The 18,656-nt window shown below is 48.3% G+C and overlaps 2 protein-coding genes across 2 annotated transcripts in view; both read right to left on the reverse strand.

Moving 5' to 3' along the window:
- Positions 1-836: 836 nt before the first annotated feature.
- On the reverse strand, positions 837-18,650 carry ESRRA (estrogen related receptor alpha). The gene is made up of 7 exons (XM_087705212.1): positions 18,545-18,650; positions 12,350-12,697; positions 9,528-9,644; positions 7,971-8,096; positions 6,785-6,952; positions 4,645-4,914; positions 837-3,437 (listed from the first exon to the last, which is right to left on the reverse strand). Exons 2-7 carry the CDS (start codon positions 12,681-12,683, stop codon positions 3,190-3,192), a joined length of 1,263 nt encoding a protein of 420 aa, XP_087561338.1. The 5' UTR covers positions 12,684-12,697; positions 18,545-18,650; the 3' UTR covers positions 837-3,189.
- LOC148048712 (uncharacterized) overlaps positions 14,014-18,656 on the reverse strand; it is a 9,619-nt gene continuing 4,976 nt past the window's right edge. Inside the window, exon 4 of the mRNA XM_087703441.1 lies at positions 14,014-14,034. Within this exon, the coding sequence (XP_087559567.1) occupies positions 14,014-14,034 (21 nt within the window). The remainder of the gene's footprint in view (positions 14,035-18,656) is intronic.

The raw sequence follows: 18,656 nt of genomic DNA on the forward strand, positions 1-18,656 counted from the left end.
TGTGTGTGTGTATTGCATTTGTGCTGATAAATAAATAAAGGGAGACTAGCATAGATCTATTTCAAGCTATTTAGCTCTCATCAGCTAGCCATACCCTTACTGGGATTTGAACCTGGGCTGTTATTACATGCTAGGCAGACATCTTAGCCATTAGGCCACAGGCTCTTATCCGTTATCAGCAAAAATCTTATATATATGTATGTATGTGTATATATAAAGCAGCTTTCTTTTCAATCATTTTTTTTAAAAAAAGACCCTTAACATTTGAAAAAGTGGGGTAGGTAGCCTCCTGTTTGAGGCTTCTAAAATTCAGCTTTTTCATTATATTTAATTCTAATTTTCTAATTGCCTTTCCCTGCAGTCACAACCTTGAGACGGATGGCCATATCAGATTAACAGAGTTGGAAGGGATCTTGAAGGTCATCTAGTCAAACCCCCATCCAAGCAGGAGACCCTACACCATTTCTGATAGATGGCAGTTGAGTCTCTTCTTGAAAGCTTCCAGGGATGAAGCTCCCACAACTTCCGAAGGCAACTTCTGTTCCATGGATTGATTGTTCTCCCTGTCAGGAAATTCCTCCTTATTTCCAGGTTGAATCTCTCCTTGTTATGTTTCCATCCATTCTTCCTTGTCTGGCCTTCGGGTGCTTTAGAGAACAGCTTGACCCTCTTCCTCCTCTCTGTGGCAGCCCCCCCTAGCCCCTCAAATATCAGCGGAGATCATGAATAAATGAGACATAAAATTATATAGATGGATCGCTCGCTTCCCTGGCTGGCAGCGAGTTCGAATTAATCAGGGGGAAAAAGCTGCTGTGAATCAAAAGGCAGAGACTTAATTGTTGCCAGAGGCTGCATTGGGCCTTTTAATTCTTCCAGTAATAGAGCTCTCTATGAATGTATAACTGCCTATACACAAATCAGATTATTTATAATATGTACACACACATAATTTAATTTAAAAAAAAAAATCCAGCGTCTGTTTTTATCTCCCTCGTCTTCCTTCCCCCCCACCCACCTCCCTTCCCCAAGGAGAGAATCACACCTTCCTCATTGGGGAAGGGACCGGTGTGCTAACATCTTCCTTTTTTAAAATTTCTTTTTTTTCCTGCAACAAATATACAATAAAATATATTGCTATGTACACGGCTGTCCCGTTTGAGCCACAGGAGGAGGAGGAAGGGGGGGGATGTCTCCCGAATTTCAGCAGGAATTGAGGGGGGTGGGGAATAAGGTGGGTTTTTTTTCTTTTATTGCTTTGGACAGAGGTCGGATTGGGCTTGAGGTGGGGGAAGGGGGGGGCAGTCATCTGTTGGGGCGAGGAGAGAGAGAGAGCATCACACCTGAAAAGGAAAGCAAAAAATATTTTTTGCCTTTTGAACTATTGCTATGTGGAAATTCGGTGAAGGATGCAGAACGAAAGGACCGGCCTTTTATTATTATTATTATTCTGTCTCGGAGGGAGGGGGTCTTTCTCCTTCACCGCAGCCCACCTCTTTCCTGGGTTCGAAGGCAAGGTTGCGTGCGAAGGAGGCAGGTTTCCCCCCCTCCCTCGGAGACCCTCCAACTCTCCGCACCCCCTTTTTTTAAAAAAAATTCAAAGTTATTGCTTCAAAGGGATAATGCCGGGAAGGAGAGGAGGGGGCTGATGGCAGGAATGGGGCAGAGAAAGACGGAGGAGTATCCTTCCCCTGAGGTTGTGTGAAGACAGCACACAAAGGCAAAATGAGGGGGGGTTTCCCATGCCCTCCCTTCTTCCCCTCCCCGTTGTCTACATCCCGAAGTCCTGGAGCCGTAACTCCCCATATCGTCTTAAGGTGCTTAAGCCCAAGCGTATGAACACTGGGGAGGAAACCTAGGCAGCAGGAAAGGAACCCCCCCTCCCCAAAAGAGAACCACACAGACGTTCAGCTTGGACTTCGACTCCCAGAATTCCCCACCCAAACCAGCCACATCTGGAGTGGGACAGTTCCAATTCCCACCCCTCCCCATTCTGTAAGCTAAAGAGGCCAAAATTGCTAGTGCTACAAGATCTAATCTCTTTCTCAACCTTGGCAGCTAGAAGGCAGGACTACAACTCCCAGAATTCCTCAGCCTGCATGAATTCTGGGGGTTGAAGTCCACCCAGCTGAAAGTGTGCTCGCTAGGGAATTCTGGGAGTTGATGTCCCATCTAGTTTAAAGCAGGCTGGCTGGGGAATTCTGGGAGTTGAAGTTCACCCCTCTTCAAGCATCTTGCCTGAGGGATTCTGGGAGTCTAAATCCCCCCCCCTTTAAAGCAGGACGACTGGGGAATTCTGGGAGTTGAAGTCCACCCCTCTTCAAGCATCTTGCCTGAGGGATTCTGGGAGTCTAAATCCCCCCCTTTAAAGCAGGACGACTGGGGAATTCTGGGAGTTGAAGTCCACCCCTCTTCAAGCATCTTGCCTGAGGGATTCTGGGAGTCTAAATCCCCCCCTTTAAAGCAGGACGACTGGGGAATTCTGGGAGTTGAAGTCCACCCCACTTCAAGCATCTTGCCTGAGGGATTCTGGGAGTCTAACCCCCCCCCTTAAAGCAGGACTGGGGAATTCTGGGAGTTGAAGTCCACCCCACTTCAAGCATCTTGCCTGAGGGATTCTGGGAGTCTAAATCCCCCCCCCCTTTAAAGCAGGACGACTGGGGAATTCTGGGAGTTGAAGTCCACCCCACTTCAAGCATCTTGCCTGAGGGATTCTGGGAGTCTAAACCCCACCCCCTCTTAAAGCAGGCTGACGGGGGAATTCTGGGAGTTGAAATCCACCCCCCCTCCTGCTGCCTTGCTCTCCTTCCCTGCCCACCTCCCCGACTTCCCGATCAATAAATTAAAATTAAAGTATGGCTTCCAAAACATTTTGTCCCTGTCTCCACCCCGGGTGTCAAATCAAAATCCGGGGAAGATTGCCGTGGCGCCTGCATTGCAGTGATGTCGTTCTCCGCGGTGCGTGAAGCATGGAGGGAGGGCGACCGCGAGGTTTGCATACGGTGAAAAAAATGCATATTAGTAGCGCGATAGCCGTGGCAGGGATTCAGAGGGTGGAAGAGTCCGCATCCGGACCTCTGCGGTTGCTGGTCTCCGGCGTGCGTTTCTCACCCCACCACCCACCCCGGCCTGGATGCCTGGGCTCCCCCACCCTCCTGAATCCTGACCCCAATTCTCAGCCTATCCTGCCCGTCAATCCATCATGGCTTCCAACATCTCCAAGAAGAGCTTATGCATGGGGATTTTGCCCTCCAGTTTCAGGCTGTAGAAGTGGTGCAGCACCCGGGTGGCGGTTTGGCGCAGCAGCGGGAGGGTTAGCAAAAGGCGGCCGGCTCGGCGAGGCTCCTCGGGGCGCCGCGAGGCTTCGTACTCCAGCAACGCCTCATGAAGGACGTCCCGGAGGCGTTGCACCGCCGCCATGTCCTCGATATGAACAGAGTCTGGAGGCAGAAGGGAAGGCGACGGGATTACAATAGCAATAGCAATAGCAATAGCATAGACTTATACACCGCTTCATAGGCCTTTCAGGCCTCTCTAAGCGGTTTACAGAGAGTCAGCATATTGCCCCCAACAATCTGGGTCCTCATTTTACCCACCTCGGAAGGATGGAAGGCTGAGTCAACCCTGAGCCGGTGAGATTTGAACCGCTGACCTGCTGATCTAGCAGTAGCCTGCAGTGCTGCATTTAACCACTGCGCCACCTTGGGATTGATGGGAACTAGAACTCACCGTCTCCTGGTGATTGGCCCAAGTCAACCCAGCGGGCTTTCATGCCTAAAGTGGAACTAGAATTCACCATCTCCTGGTGATTGGCCCAAGTTAACCCAGTGGGCTTTCATGCCTAAAGTGGAACTAGAATTCACCGTCTCCTGGTGATTGGCCCAAGTTAACCCAGCAGGCTTTCATGCCTAAAGTGGAACTAGAATTCACTGTCTCCTGGTGATTAGTCCCAGTTAACCCAGCGGGCTTTCATGTTTAAAATGGAACTAGAAGTCACTGTCTCCTAGTGATTGGCCCAGGTTAACCCAGTGGGCTTTCATGCCTAAGGTTGAACTAGAACTCACCATCTCCTGGTGATTGGCCCAAATTAACCCAGTGGGCTTTCATGCCTAAAGTGGAACTAGAATTCACTGTCTCCTGGTGATTGGCCCAAGTTAACCCAGCGGGCTTTCATGCCTAAAATGGAACTAGAATTCACTGTCTCCTGGTGATTGGCCCAAGTTAACCCAGTGGGCTTTCATGCCTAAAGTGGAACTAGAATTCACCGTCTCCTGGTGATTGGCCCAAGTTAACCCAGTGGGCTTTCATGCCTAAAATGGAACTAGAATTCACTGTCTCCTAGTGATCAGTCCCAGTTAACCCAGTGGGCTTTCATGCCTAAGGTGGAACTAGAATTCACCGTCTCCTGGTGATTGGCCCAAGTTAACCCAGTGGGCTTTCATGCCTAAAGTGGAACTAGAAGTCACCGTCTCCTGGTGATTGGCCCAAGTTAACCCAGCGGGCTTTCATGCCTAAAGTGGAACTAGAATTCACTGTCTCCTGGTGATTAGTCCCAGTTAACCCAGCGGGCTATCATGCCTAAAATGGAACTAGAACTCCCTGTCTCCTGGTTTCTAGCTAGACAAGTCACCTCTTCTCTGAGCTCACCTGAGTTGGCAAGGGCCAAGGCCTTCAGCAGCACATACTCCTCGCGCTCCAAGCGCAGCGCCCGGTATTTCCGCACCAGCTGGAGGACGACACTGCTCAGCTCCAGCAGCCCCGCCGTCCGGGCCGCCTCTTCGTCGAGCGCAAAATCTTCCGCAAACACAATCTCATCTTCACAAGGCAGCGAGCGCCAGGCGACGCCAAGGAGTAAAACTTCCAGCCAGACGCTTTGAAGGACGGACATCTGATCGGCCAAAGACAATGCTGGGAACCCTGAGCCGGGAGAAGCAAACCAGGAATGGCGGTTTAAATTCAGGGGCAAATATCAGGTGGTCCTCGACGTACGACCACAAATGAGCCCAGCATTTCTGTCCCTAAACAAGACAGTCGCTCAGTGAGTTGGGCCTCATGGACGACCGTTCTTGCCACGCTTGTTCCAATGAATCGCTCCAGTTGTTAAGTGAGTCACACGGTTGTTAAACGAATCTGGTTTTTTTGCGCTGACTCCGGTGGTCAGGACGGTCACAAAAGGGGGAGTCACGCGACCCCAGGACACTGCAACCGTCGTAAATGCGAGTTTTGATCGTTTGACCTGGGCTGCCTAAGTGTGAAAAAGGGTCATAAATCATTTTTTGATTACCTTTACAGAAAGGGCCAATTTATAGGCAATCATCTATAGATATAAAAGTGTGTGTGTGTGCGCGCGCGCGCACGCGTGTCCGTCCATGTGTGTGTCCCCGCATAACTCTGGAATGCCTCAAGCAATTTCAACCAAACTTGGTACACAGATGACTTATTCTCTGGAAACAAATACTGTGGGGGTAAGGCAACTCTAACACCCCTTGGGGTGTGTGTTCTGTTAAGATACAGCCTGTTGTGCCTTCAAATGGCTTCTACTGTACTGCTGAAAAATGGCTTCTACTGTGCAGCGCAATGGTATTTCCATGGTAAAGGCTTCCCAGTACTCCACAAGGAGGCTCCCTTTGGTAAGGGGGAAAATCCAACATTAGAAATTATGTTTGGTCTGGATATTTCCCCCCTATAAATAAACACTCGGACAACGCCTGGTTATCGGATATTTCTAAAGAATATCTTTTTGCCCCCCTAATTTTAACTTCTAATTTAAAGTGGCAAGGGATTAAAATAGGGTTGGGTGTACTAGAATTTTTTTTTTAATGGAATGCTCTTTTAACAGGTCAGGATTTGCAGGAGCTGATAAAATAATTAGGTAATCTTAGGACATTAAAGGGCACGGTGGCTCAGGGGCTAAGACGCTGTGAGCTTGTCAATCAGAAAGGTCGGCAGTTGGGCGGTTCGAATCCCTAGCGCTGCTTAACGGAGTGAGCTCCCATTCCTTGTCCCAGCTTCGAACCTAGCCGTTCGAAAGGACGTAAAAAATGTGAGTAGAAAAATAGCCACCTTTGGTGGGAAGGGAACAGCATTCAGTGAGCCTTTGGCGTTGAGTCATGCCGGCCACATGACCACAGAGACGTCTTCGGATCACGCTGGCTCTTGGGCTTTGAAACGAAGATGAGCAGCGCCCCCTAGAGTCGGGAACGACTGGCAGATATTATGTGCAAAGGGAACTTCTACCTTTACCTATTAGGACATTAGGAAATATTGCAGCCCTCATTTTCTGGATTTTAACTACTTTTCACTACTTTAATGGCCTTTTTGGAAGGAAGGAGATCTGGAGACAGCTGGTCCTCGACTTACGACCACAACTGAAACCAGTTTCCATTGCTAAGTAAGGCTGTTATAAAGACATCCTATTGTATATATTTTTTTGCTCTGACTCGTAAGTGAAACCCTGAAGTTATTAAATGAATCAGGTGACTCCAGCTTTGTTAGTCAGAAGCCGGCTGAGAAGGTCACAAACTGGATGCTGAAGCCGCCATAACTCCCGGACGGCTGCCAAGGTCCCAAATTTTGATCCCTTGACCCTGTGGGATGGTCGTTCATTCACAGTTTTCAATGCCTTGGAACGGTCGCTAAGCGAGACATGTCATAAGTCTGAGGACTGTCTGTGTTTGGTCCTCCTCGGAACAACAGCCCGGGGGGGGGGGGGACGGCTGGTCTAGGAAACCAGATTACCATCAAGAAGAGAGAGCGATGGGCACGGATGAAAATTTTCGTGGGTTACCTGGTATATTTTTGGCCCAGCCAATGATAACCACAATTTCCCGATCGGCCAGATCACACAACGTGCTTGCGGCTTTCGCGGGGCCCTCGGGAAGCGCCGGGTCGGGCATGGCGTAGAGTTTTTCCGGTTCGGCGACCAACAAGTGGGACACCATCGTGTTCATCGGCGCTGGTCATCGGAAGGAAGAGAGAAGAGAAAGGGATTGGATTTCTCCCGGTAGAAAGAGAGGAAGAAAAACGAACGGAAAGGAGTAGAGAAAGGGAGGAGAAAGGGGAAAAGTCAAGGAAGAGAGAAGGATGGGCCACGTCCCCTCGTGTGTGTGTGTGTGTGTGTGTGTGTGTGTGTGTGTGTGTGTGAGAGAGAGAGAGAGAGAGAGAGAGAGAGAGAGAGAGAGATTGGGAGGGAGGGAGAGGGAGGGAGGGAGGGAGAGACGGGAGAAAAAATGAAATGATGATAGGTGGGTTTGATGAGAAAAATAGAGAAAAATAAAAGTAATGTTGATGTAAAAGAAAATGAAGTTATTTCGTGATTTATTTATGCACTTTGATTCCTTTCTTTCTTTCTTCCTCCTTTCCTTCCTTCCTTTTTTATTTCTTCCTTCCTCCCTTCTTTCTTCTTTCACCATTCTTTCTTTCTTTCCCCTTCCTTCCTTTCATTTCCCTTTCTTTCTCTCTCTTCCTTCTTTCCCTTCCTCCCTTTCTTCCTTTCTCCCTTTTCTCCTTTCTTCCTTTTTTCCTTCTTTCTTCTTTCCCCTTCCTTCCTTTCCTTTCCTTTTTTCTTTCTTTCTTTCTTTCTTTCTTTCTTTCTTTCTTTCTCTTCCTTCCTTCTTTCCTCCTTCCATCCCTTTCTCTCTCTCTCTCTCTCTCTCTCCTACCTTCTTCCTTTTAAAAGGAAAAGAAAGAAAGAGACTATCCAAGGGGCAAAAAAAAACCCTTGTCCTGAATCAACCTGGATCACCACACACCTTGGGGCGGCTTAGCAGGTACCCCAGCCAATTCTGCGTAAACAAACAATGGTTTGTTGCTCTGCTGTTGGCCAAGAGAACAGACAAATTCAGAATTCAGCCCATACTTGTTGCATCCAGAGGAAGCCAATTGCCGCGGCTCAAGAGGTGGAACCTCAACACGGAGCTTTCTGCGGTCTCCAAATTATGGGATGGGGGGATTCAGCCATTTGGGGAACTCACCTGACTTCTTGGTGGTAGCCGTGGCGATCTGCGGGGTCACAAAAGTGCTGGGGTAGGGGGCCCCCTCCATCTCTGGCCGGCGCTTATATTTCTGGCGACCCCCACGAACCCGATCAAGGCGTACCCCTGGAAATTGGCAGGGGGAGGAAGAAAGGGAGAAAAATTATGGCTCGGAAGAAAACATGTATGGTTGCAGGAACTGGGCCTGGCTAGTCTAGCGAAGAGAAGGACCAGGGGAGACAGGAGAGCATCTTCCAATATTTGAGGGGCTGCCACAGAGAGGAGGAAGGTGGTCCAGCTATTCTCCAAACCACCAAAGAAGGAAGAATGGATGGAAACTGACCAAGGAGAGATTCAACCTAGAAATAAGGAGGAATTTCCTGATAACAATCCACCCATGGAACAGAAGTTGCCTTCAGAAGTTGTGGGAGCTTCATCCCTGGAGGCTTTCAAGAAGAGACTGGACTGCCACCTGTCAGAAACGGTGTAGGATCTCCTGCTTGGACTAGATGACCTCCAAGGTCCCTTCCAGCTCTGTTAATCTGAATCTATCTAAGATGATCAAAGGCCTGGAGGCTAAAACAGACAATGAACGGTTGCAGGAACTGGGCATGGCTGGTCTAGGGAAGAGAAGGACCAGGGAAGACAGGAGAACATCTTCCAATATTTGAGGGGCTGCCCCAGAGAGGAGAAAGGTGGTCCAGCTATTCTCCAAAGCATCAGACAAGGAAGAATGGATGGAAACTGACCAAGGAGAGATTCAACCTAGAAATAAGGAAGAATTTCATCAATCAACAATTAACCCATGGAACAGAAGTTGCCTTCAGAAGTTGTGGGAGCTTCATCCCTGGATGCTTTCAAGAAGAGACTGGACTGCCCATATGTCAGAAGTTGTGTAGGGTCTGCTGCTCGGACTAGATGACCTCCAAGGTCCCTTCCAACTCTGTTAATCTAATCTAATCTAATATCATTTACAATACTTCTCTTTTGGTCTTAATTCAGTGTATCATTCAACATCCTGGTTTGGGTTTCAATAGGCCAAAAGTTAGAACTTGGTCTAAAAAAACAGTTTAATCCAACTAAGTGAAGTGGATTAAAAACCGATCCCATTTAACGAGGCAGTCCTCACTTAGCGACCGCCTCATTTAGTGACTGTTCCAAATATGGAAAAGTAACTTTGCAACCCATCCTCACATTCACGCCCTTCGTAGGTCTGTAAACAGTCAAAATAAGATTGTCCGCACAGCTGCAGTTCGACTTAGCAACAGCTTTGCTTAATGACCAGATTAGCGGGTCCCCATTGTGCTCGGTGAATGAGGGCGAAGCGTACAGAATGACAGAGTTGGAAGGGACCCCGAAGGTCCTCTAGTCCAACCCCCTGCTCAAGTTTTTCAGAGCTTCCTCCCAGAATGTCTCTGGGCAGCGGGCGGTACAAACTAAGTGGAACTAAAATTCCCAGCATTCTTCACTCCACGCCAACCTTCCTAAGGAAGCTGATAAATGATCCATTGGTCGACCCCTCGTTGAGATTTAAGCCCCCTTCCCCGCCAAAATTACCTTCCTTCAGCATGCCCACGCGCAGGCACTTGGTGAAACGGCACGCCTGGCACGCTTTCCGCCGACGTTTGGTGATTTCACACTCGTTAGTGGCCGGGCAGCTGTACTCAATGCTTCCTGCAGGACAGAGCAAAGGCAGGTGTCAAATTTCCTAAAGATGCCCTAATCAATTCATAATTATCGAGCCAAGGTTTTAATACAAAAACAGTGATTTATTAGGCGCTTCATTAGGCAATATCTGTTCGCAGCTAAGCCTGTGCTTCGTTTGATGTTCTTCTGAGCTTTACCCCTGTTCCTTCCCTCCCCTCAGTCTGTGTCATAGATCACATTCGCCTGTAAGATGCACCCCTCCCAAGCCGACTTTTTTTTAAAAATGACTCTTTTGAAGGGTGTGTAAACGTGATTTACCTCTATGTGTCGATGGCTAGGATTTTTTTTAAAAAAATGTTTATTTACTACAGGTAATCCTCGACGTGTTTAGTGACCGAAGTTACAACGGGGCTGAAAAAAGCGACTTGCGACCATTTTCCACACTTACGACCGTTGCAGCACCCCAAGGGTCACGTGATCAAAATTGAGCCGCATGGCAACTCAATTATTTATCACGGTCGCAGTGTCCTGGGGTCACGTGATTCCCCCTTTTGCAGTGATTCGCTTAACAATTATGGTCGCAAAATGGGACAAAGCCCACTTAAATGACTCACTTAGCAGCAGAAATCTGGGGCTCAATTGTGGGCCGTAAATCGAGGACTATATATAGTTTACTCAATCTGCCCTACAGGCTCAAAAGCAGCATAAATTTCATTTACTGAATAGGTTGACAACTGGATAGCTTTGCCTGTGGGCATCTGACCTCTCCCAGTACAGGGCAAATAAAGTTTCTAGTCCAATTTGGGTAGCTTTTATTGTTCCTAAATTATATCCCCCACCCCACCCCTCTAGCACTATGGAACAACACCCCAAAAGATCTGGTTTTAAAGGAAGTTTCTCTTTGCGATAAATCACTTTTAACTCCTGGAATTTCCCCTCCCGTTTTGTGATGCAACTGGATTTCGCATTGGGGAATTTTTGAAAGATTTCCCAGTTATTTGTCATAACGGAGCAGACAGGTGAAAAGTTAGTGAAGAGCGTGGATTTAAAGCCAAGGTGTGCCCACAGATACGTATCTAATCCCTTCGGTCCGTGCTTGAAAAATAGGAATAGATTTGCATTTGGTTCCCTCTTTGGGTTTCCAAGAATCAAAGGGATTTCAAGAGTTTTCCAGGTTTGGTTTGTTTTGTGTGTGTGTGTGTGTGTGTGTGTGTGTGTGTGTGTAAAAGTGGATGTGTGTGTGTCCCAGCATAACTCTGGAACGCCTCGAGCAATTTCAACCAAACTTGGTACACAGATGACTTACTCTCTGGAAACAAATACTGTGGGGGTTAAGACACCCCTAACACCCTCTTGGGTGTGTGTATGTTCTGTTAAGGTACAGCCTGTTGTGCCATAAAATGGCTTCTACTGTACCGCCGTAAAAATGGCTTCTAATGTACAGCGCAGTGGAGTTGCAGCTTCACAGTACTCCACAAGGGGGCTCCCTCTGGTAAGGGGGAAAATCCAACATTAGAAATTACATTTGGTCCGGACATCCCCCCCCCCTTATAAATAAATAAATACGCGGGCAACGGAGAATTATCGGCTAGCGTGAAGATAAAAAATCAAGGGATATCCTAAAAAAGAAAGCCTTCCCTGTTGTTTGCTTCTGATTTATTTCTGACATTTCTATCTACAGAAAGTAAGGGAAACAACTTTGTTGGAGGTATGGGAATAACGTTTAATAAGACCATTTAAAATACAGGTAGTCCTCAACGTATAACAGTTGGTTTACAACTGTTGTAAGTCGAGGATTACCTGTCGTCACATAGGACAGGAAGAGGCTCTCCTACCCATTAAATTATAGCGTTTTTGGTAGACTTGTAGGCCTGGAAGGGACCTTAAGAGATCTTCTAGTCCAACCCTTTCCTTAAGCAGAAGGTCTGATTCCATCCCAGACAAATGGTTGCCTTGAGGTGCTTCATCCCTGGAGGTTTTTTTAAGAAGAGACTGGACAGCCACGTCTGAAATGGGATAGGGTCTCTCCTCCTTGAACAGGGGGTTGGACTAGAAGACCTCTGAGGTCCCTTCTAGTTCTTTTCTGATTGATTCATCTCTCTTTAATGACCCTTGTGGAGTGGAGTCTGGGCAACTGAATGGAATTGAGTATTTACTGGCCCGATGCCTTTACTGTCACCAGTACGGAGTTTTGTTTGGCAGATATATTCTCATTGTGCCCAGAGAGAAATATCTGCCGCTACCTAGGATCAAACTCACAGCCTCTTGATTGTGAGGTGAGATCCCCACCTCTAGGCCACCGCACCACTCTCTCTTCTAGACTAGAAGACCTCCGAGGTCCCTTCCAGCTCTATTCTGATTGATTCAACTCCTTTTAATGACCCCATCATCCCTTGCGGGGTGGAGTCTGGGCAACAGAATGGAGCTGAGTGTTTTACTGGCCAGATGCTCTCCCTGTTGCCAATGAGGAGTTTTGTTCGGCAGATATACTCTCATTGTGCTCTGAGAGAGAAATATCTGCCGTTACCTAGGATCGAACTCACAGTCTTTTGATTGTGAGGAGAGATCCCCACTCCCAGGCCTCTAAGCTATTCTAAACTAGAAGACCTCCAAGGTCCGTTTCCGGCTCTGTTCTAATCAATTGATAATCTTCCCTTTTCAGAACGAGAATTAAGAATTTCTATCGGGTTCAAGAAGGAAGGACCGCAGAGCCAGAAAAGGGAAGAGCTGACCTTGGATCGTCCGCTTGAAAAACGCTTTGCAGGCTTCGCAGGAGGCCACCCCATAGTGGTACCCCGAGGCGATGTCCCCGCAGACCAAGCACAGGCGTTTGGGCATCGTGTTTAGCATGTATTTCCCCCGGCCGGGAGCTTCGTCGGGGTCATCGTCATGGCGTCGGCGGGAAGCCCCCGTCCCGGCTGGTAAGGTGCTGGCGGTCTCGAGTTCGGCGGGGGCCCCACTGGTGCTGGTGTCGGAAGAGCCGCTGGGACTGTGCTGGACGAGGCTGTCGGGCGAAGCCGGTTCAGTTTTGATGAAGAATTCCGTGCGGCGTTCCCGGGAGGACATGGCTGGAGAGAAGTCTGCAGGAAGGAGGCAGAGATAAAATCAAGTATGGTCTAAATGGGTGAAGGAGTGCTTTGTAATAAATTCTTTCTTTTTTTCCAGTGTAAACGTACATATGGTTAAGTCCTTTTTAAACAACATTAACAACAACAACAACTAATAATAATAATAATAATAATAATGATAATCTTGATAATAAAAGATAAAGTGGACAGTGAACAAACTTGGTTATGGTTAACAACAGGTACATTAAAGAAAGAAACAGAGTCACTAATCCTGGCTGCGCAAGAACAAGCTATCCGCACAAATGCCATTAAGGCCAAAATCGAAAAATCCTCTGATGATGCCAAATGCAGACTTTGCAAAGAAGCTGATGAAACTGTTGATCACATACTCAGCTGCTGTAAAAAAACCGCGCAGACCGATTATAAATTGCAGCACAATTCAGTAGCACAAATGATCCATTGGAATTTGTGCAAAAAATTATAATATTAAAACAGCAACAAACTGGTGGGAACATCAGCCTGAGAAAGTCACCGAAAATCAGATGGTCAAGATCTTGGGGGATTTCCGTATACAAACCGACAAAATACTGGCGCATAATACACCAGACATCACACTGGTTGAGAAAAATAAGGTTATAATCATAGACATCGCAATACCAGGTGATAGCAGGGTCGACGAGAAGGAATATGAAAAAAATCGCGAAATACCAGGACTTAAAAATCAAAATTCAATGACTATGGCACAAACCAGCAGTGGTAATTCCAGTGGTAATGGGCACACTGGGTGCTATTCCAAAAGCACTGGAATTACATTTAAAACAGTTAAAAATTGACAAAATCACCATCAGTCAAATGCAAAAAGCCGCACTGCTTGGATCTGCATGCATATTACGAAAATACGTTACGACGTCCTAGGCCCCTGGGTGGGGCCCGACTAGTAACCAATGCCAAAAGTACTGACATTAAAATATATTTAAAAAGTGCTAGCATTAAAAGTGGATAATAACATACATGCTCTCAAACTGTTCGGATCACTCTCTGGTTTATGTGGGTGAAAAATTGTTAAGAGATACGTCCAAATAATTGGTACAAGATGACAGCTAGAATTCTGCAACCAATTTTTGTCTCGTGGACATTGCAGCAACACAGTATTTTGCCACTGCGTGCGTGGTAGACAATAATAATAAAATAGCATGTGGAGTTCTAAACTTCCAATTTTCGCTAGCCTTTTTTCATATTCCTTTATCATCTGAACATAAATATCCTTTCTTTACGGCCTGTGTTCATTATCCCTACTGAATGCTATCATTTGATAGTTTAAAAAAATGTCACTCATTGTTCCACCGTAGCTTCAATATTCCAAGCGTGTAAAAAATGGGTGAATTTAAGGGGGTAATTCACACAACCTGTTTAGCCGGTCAGGGAGAATATTCGTGGTTCAGGGTTGAGATGAGGGGGTCCTTGGTGTTGGAGGAAGAGGAGGAGGAAGAAGAAGAGAAAGAGGATTGTGGGGTTTTTGAACGACTGTGGAGCTTGGTGGTTTTCTAGTAGACTTTTCATGACCCAAGTAGGGAACATCATCAGTGTTAGAAGGGAGGGAGGGAGAGAGGGAAGGAGGACTATGAGGTCCTTGGTGCTCTCTGAGCTTGGTGGTTTTCTTGCAGACATTTCATTACCCAGCTAAATTACATGATCAGGGCTAGAAGGGAGTGGGGTTTGCCGGGAGGAGGAGAAGAAGAAGAATAAGGAGGAGGAGGAGGAGGAGGAGGAGGAAAAGGAGGAGGAGGAGGAGGAGGGGAAGAAGAAGAAGAAGAAGAAGAAGAAGAAGAGGAGGAGGAGGAGGAGGAGGAGAATCCCATGACTCCGAAGCACACCAACCGTCATGAAGAATATGAGTTAGTTGCCAAGCATCCAAATTTTGATCAACGGGACCATGAGGGGAATGTTGCAACAGTCATAAGAGTGAGGAACGGTCATAAGTCTCCTTTTCCCCAGCGCCGTTTGTAACCTCAAACAGTCACTGAACAAATACAATGATAAGTTGCAGATCGGAATCTGTATACCTTAATTCCCCAAATTGCAGAGCTCATTGAATTGGGAGGAGGGGGCATATTTCGAGGTTCAGATTCAAGTTCCAGGGATACATTTTTGGGGGGCGGGGGGGGAAAGAGTCAAACTCCCGCAAAACCAGGGCAACGGGCACAGCAACCTTGCCATGACTGCCCCCCTCCTCCCCAAAAACCTTCTAATAATTAAGCCCCCGAGACGCTGTCCTTCAAAAATTAGCCGTGACATTAATTTCCCAGGTTTCCAGACGCAACACGGCCTCTGCAGTTTTTGGAGGGGGAGAGAAGGAAGAAGGGGGGGTCACCGAAGCAAAGGAGCTGCAGGTTTTTTTTGGGGGGGGGTGAAGGGAGCTGGAATGAGCCCCCCCACCTTTTCAACTGACTTCTGTGCCCCTCGTTCCGCTGTTGGAGCTGATCTGTAGATCCCGGCACCCAGCCAGGGGAATGAAACGGTTTCAAGGTCATTCCAGGGAGATCCTATCAGGCGCTGCGTGGAGGGTGGAGGGGGAGCAGGAATGAAAGCAGACTGGGTCACCTTGGGTGCCCCCTCCCTTCTATCATTCCTCCTGACTTCCAAGGATGCAACCCCCTCCCCTCCTGAAAATTTAGGGATTCGATCTATCCAGACTCTGGTTAAAATCTGCCTTTCTTTCTTTCTTTCTTTCTTTCTTTCTTTCTTTCTTTCTTTCTTTCTTTCTTTCTCTTTCCTTCCTTCCTCCTTCTTTACCCCCTCTTCCTTCCTTCCCTCCTCCTTTCTTTCCTTTTTTTCTTTCCTTCCTCCTTCTTTCCCTTCCCACCCTTTCTTCCTTCCTTCCTTCCCTCCCCCTCCTTCTTTCTTTCTTTCTTTCTTCCCTTCCCCTCCCTCTTCCTTCCTTCCTTCTCCTTTTGTTCTTACTTCCCTCCCTCCCCCTTCTTTCTTTCCTTCCTCCTCCTCCTTTCCTTCCTCCTTCTTTCCCCTCCCACCCTTCCTTCCCTCCTTCTTTCTTTCTTTCTTCCCTCTCCCTCCCTCCCTCTTCCTTCCTTCTCCTCCTTTCGTTCTTTCTTCCCTCCCTCCCTCCCCCTTCTTTCTTTCCTCCTCCTTCCTTCCTTCCTTCCCTTCTCTTCCTTCCTTCCCCTCACTCCTTCTTCCTTCCTTCCGCCCTCCCTCCCTTCTCTTCCTTCCTTCCTTCCTTCTCTTCTCTTCCTTTCCTGCCTTCATGGTCTCGACAAACCACGATCAGTTGCAAAAGCGTTAATTCCAGTTTGGCCCCAGCTGGCCCTATACAGACATGACAGCCAACTTGCTTCTGTGTGTGTGTGTGTTAGAAATGGGGGTGTCACAGAAAGGGGGCGTCTCAAAACAGAGACTGGGGAAATCCCTCTCCAGATCTAACCTGGGATTTTTTTTCCCCGAGTACGTTCCCGAATAATATGCTCATCTGGGGTGGGGAAACGCTACCAGCCATTTTGTTCGTGCGGAAAGAGCCGACTCTGTGGCACAGAGGATGGGTTACGGAACTCCGGGGCCGGTTCACACAACCTATCGAACCGATTTCAACGAGCGGTTTTCCTTTTTATTATTTTTCGCAAGTTTGGCACTTTAACGCAGCTGGGAGGGACCTTTGCCCCCGTTTCAATCTCTTTCCCCCTGCGCAGAACTGACGCAAGAGGGGGATGTGTGTTTTGCGTGTGTGTGTGTGTGAAATTGGGTACACTTGGTCAACTTTCTTCCAACCCCTTAAGGGGCTCCGAAATCTTGGCCAAGTCTTGGCACAACTTTGCACTTAAAAGAGGGGAAAGTGGCATTATATAACCCACCCACCCTTCTGCAGGCAGTCTCCAATCCATGACTCAGGAAAGCTGCAAGGCCTATGTTACACACACACACACACAAACACACAGACACAAAACAGACACACAAGGAGTTTCTCCGTGGCTACACAAGGCCTCCCTGCACCTAGAAGCCGCCTGATCCTTTTTTGCAGACATAATTTCTCCTTTAAAGTCACCTTTGGCGACCTCTGACCTCCCTGGGAGTTGATTCCTGCGGGATCCTCCCCCTCCAACACACACACACACACACACACACACACACCAAGGCACAGCGCTTCTTAGCAGTCCAGTGGCGGGAGGTGGGGGGGGCGGCATGTCGAAATGAAATTGAATTTAAAAGGCGCCTCTCCCTGCACCCGGTCTGCCTTCACACATGTATTGGCGGCAACTGGATGCCAGGCTCATTTTGGGGGAAGGGGAGGGGGGGGCTAAGGGGTCACACATCCAGCTGTCAAAACCAGCCAGCGCTGGACTCTGTCCAGGTGAGGGTATCCAGGTATCCAGGCACGCTGGGGGTGGGTGGGAGGTGTGGGAGGGGGGGTATTCCCCATGCACACATGCTCTTCCACCATGTGCTTTCTGAAAAGAGGAAGCTGGGTGTACCTGCCTGTGTGAATGTGTGTCTGATTCTCCCACAGACTTCCCTTGCACCCAATGGCCCCCCTCCTCTTGCCTGCCTCCTCCCACCCCCCCCCCAAACTGCAAAGTTGCAAGTGACAGTCCATCCTCAGGCATATCCAAGAACGTTCTCTTTCTCTCTTTCTTTCAGTCTCTCTCTCCCTCTTTCTCTAGTTCTTTCTCTTTCCTTCTCTCAATCTCTCTCTTTCTCTCAATAGAAATTTAATAATAAATCTAAATAAATAAAATAAAGTCAATCTTTCTCTCTCTTTCAATCCCTCTCTCTCTCTCTCTCAGTCTTCCTTTCTCTCTCCCTCTTCCCCAATCTCTCTCTTCCCCAATCTTCTCTTTCAACTTCCCTTTCTCTCTCAATATCTCTCTTTCAATCTTTCTTTCTCTTTCAATCTCCCTCTTTTTCTTCATCACTACATTTCAATCTCTCTCAATCTCTCTCTCTTTCAATCTCTTTCAATCCTTCTCTCTCTCTCCCCCACTCAATCTCTCTTTCTGTTTCAATCTCTTTCTATCAGTCTCTCTTTTTCTCTCTCTCTCAATCTCTCTCTCTCCCTTTCTCTCAATCTCTCTTCCTCTCTTTCAATCTCTCTCTCGCAATCTCTCTCTTTCAATCTCTTTCAATCTTTCTCTCTTTTTCTCCCAATCACTCTCTCTTTCTCTCAATCTCTCTCTGTTTCTCTCTCTCTCTCTCTCTCTCTCTCTCTCAATCTCACTATTTCAATCTCTCTATCAGTCTCAGTCTCTCTTTCTCTCTCTCAATCTCTCTCTCTCTCTTTTTCTCTCAATCTCTCTTTCTCTCTCAATCTCTCTCTATTTCAATCTCTCTTTCTATCAGTCTCTCAGTCTCTCTCTCAATCTCTCTCTCTTTTTTCTCTCTCAATCTCTCTTCCTCTCTTTCAATCTCTCTCTCTCTCTCTCTCTTTTCTTGCGCCAGGGGGCGCCCACCCCTCCGCCTCCCTACCGGCAAATCCCCTCATTTGGCCACGATTTGCCGGCCGTGACATCCCAACCGGGGGGCTGGTGAAAGGGGGGGGGAGAGACACAGAGGCGACCCTCCCTCTCCCCCCTGCCCGAGTCCCGGCTTGCCGGAGAGAGAAGCGGAGTGGGTGGATGTTGGGGAGAGAAAGAGGGAAGCCGGCAAGGCGCTGGGCTGGCTCCTCTCTCTTCCCCGGCAGGCAGAGAGGCAGAGACGCCCCCACGTGTCCCCCCCCCTCGGCCCTCGGGACCCCCGTGGCCCCTCCTGGATCTGCGCCCCCCTCCCAGCCGCTGTTCCCGGGCCGGCACCCGCGGGGGTCGCTCCCGCAGCCCGCCCGCCCTCCCCCTTCCCCAGCCCGAGGATCGCACTGACCTTGGAGCAGCGGACCAAGGGCTCGGCGCGGGGGCTGCAGGGCAGGGGCGGCCGGCGGGGTCCCGGCGCTGGGCGGCGTCCGGGCGGCTGGCCTCAGTGGCCCCGCGCGCCG

This window comes from Thamnophis sirtalis, unplaced genomic scaffold, assembly GCF_051295495.1.
Source record: "Thamnophis sirtalis isolate CommonGarterSnake01/CBP01778 unplaced genomic scaffold, rThaSir2_p1.2 scaffold_2, whole genome shotgun sequence".
Taxonomy (NCBI): Eukaryota; Metazoa; Chordata; class Lepidosauria; order Squamata; family Natricidae; genus Thamnophis; species Thamnophis sirtalis.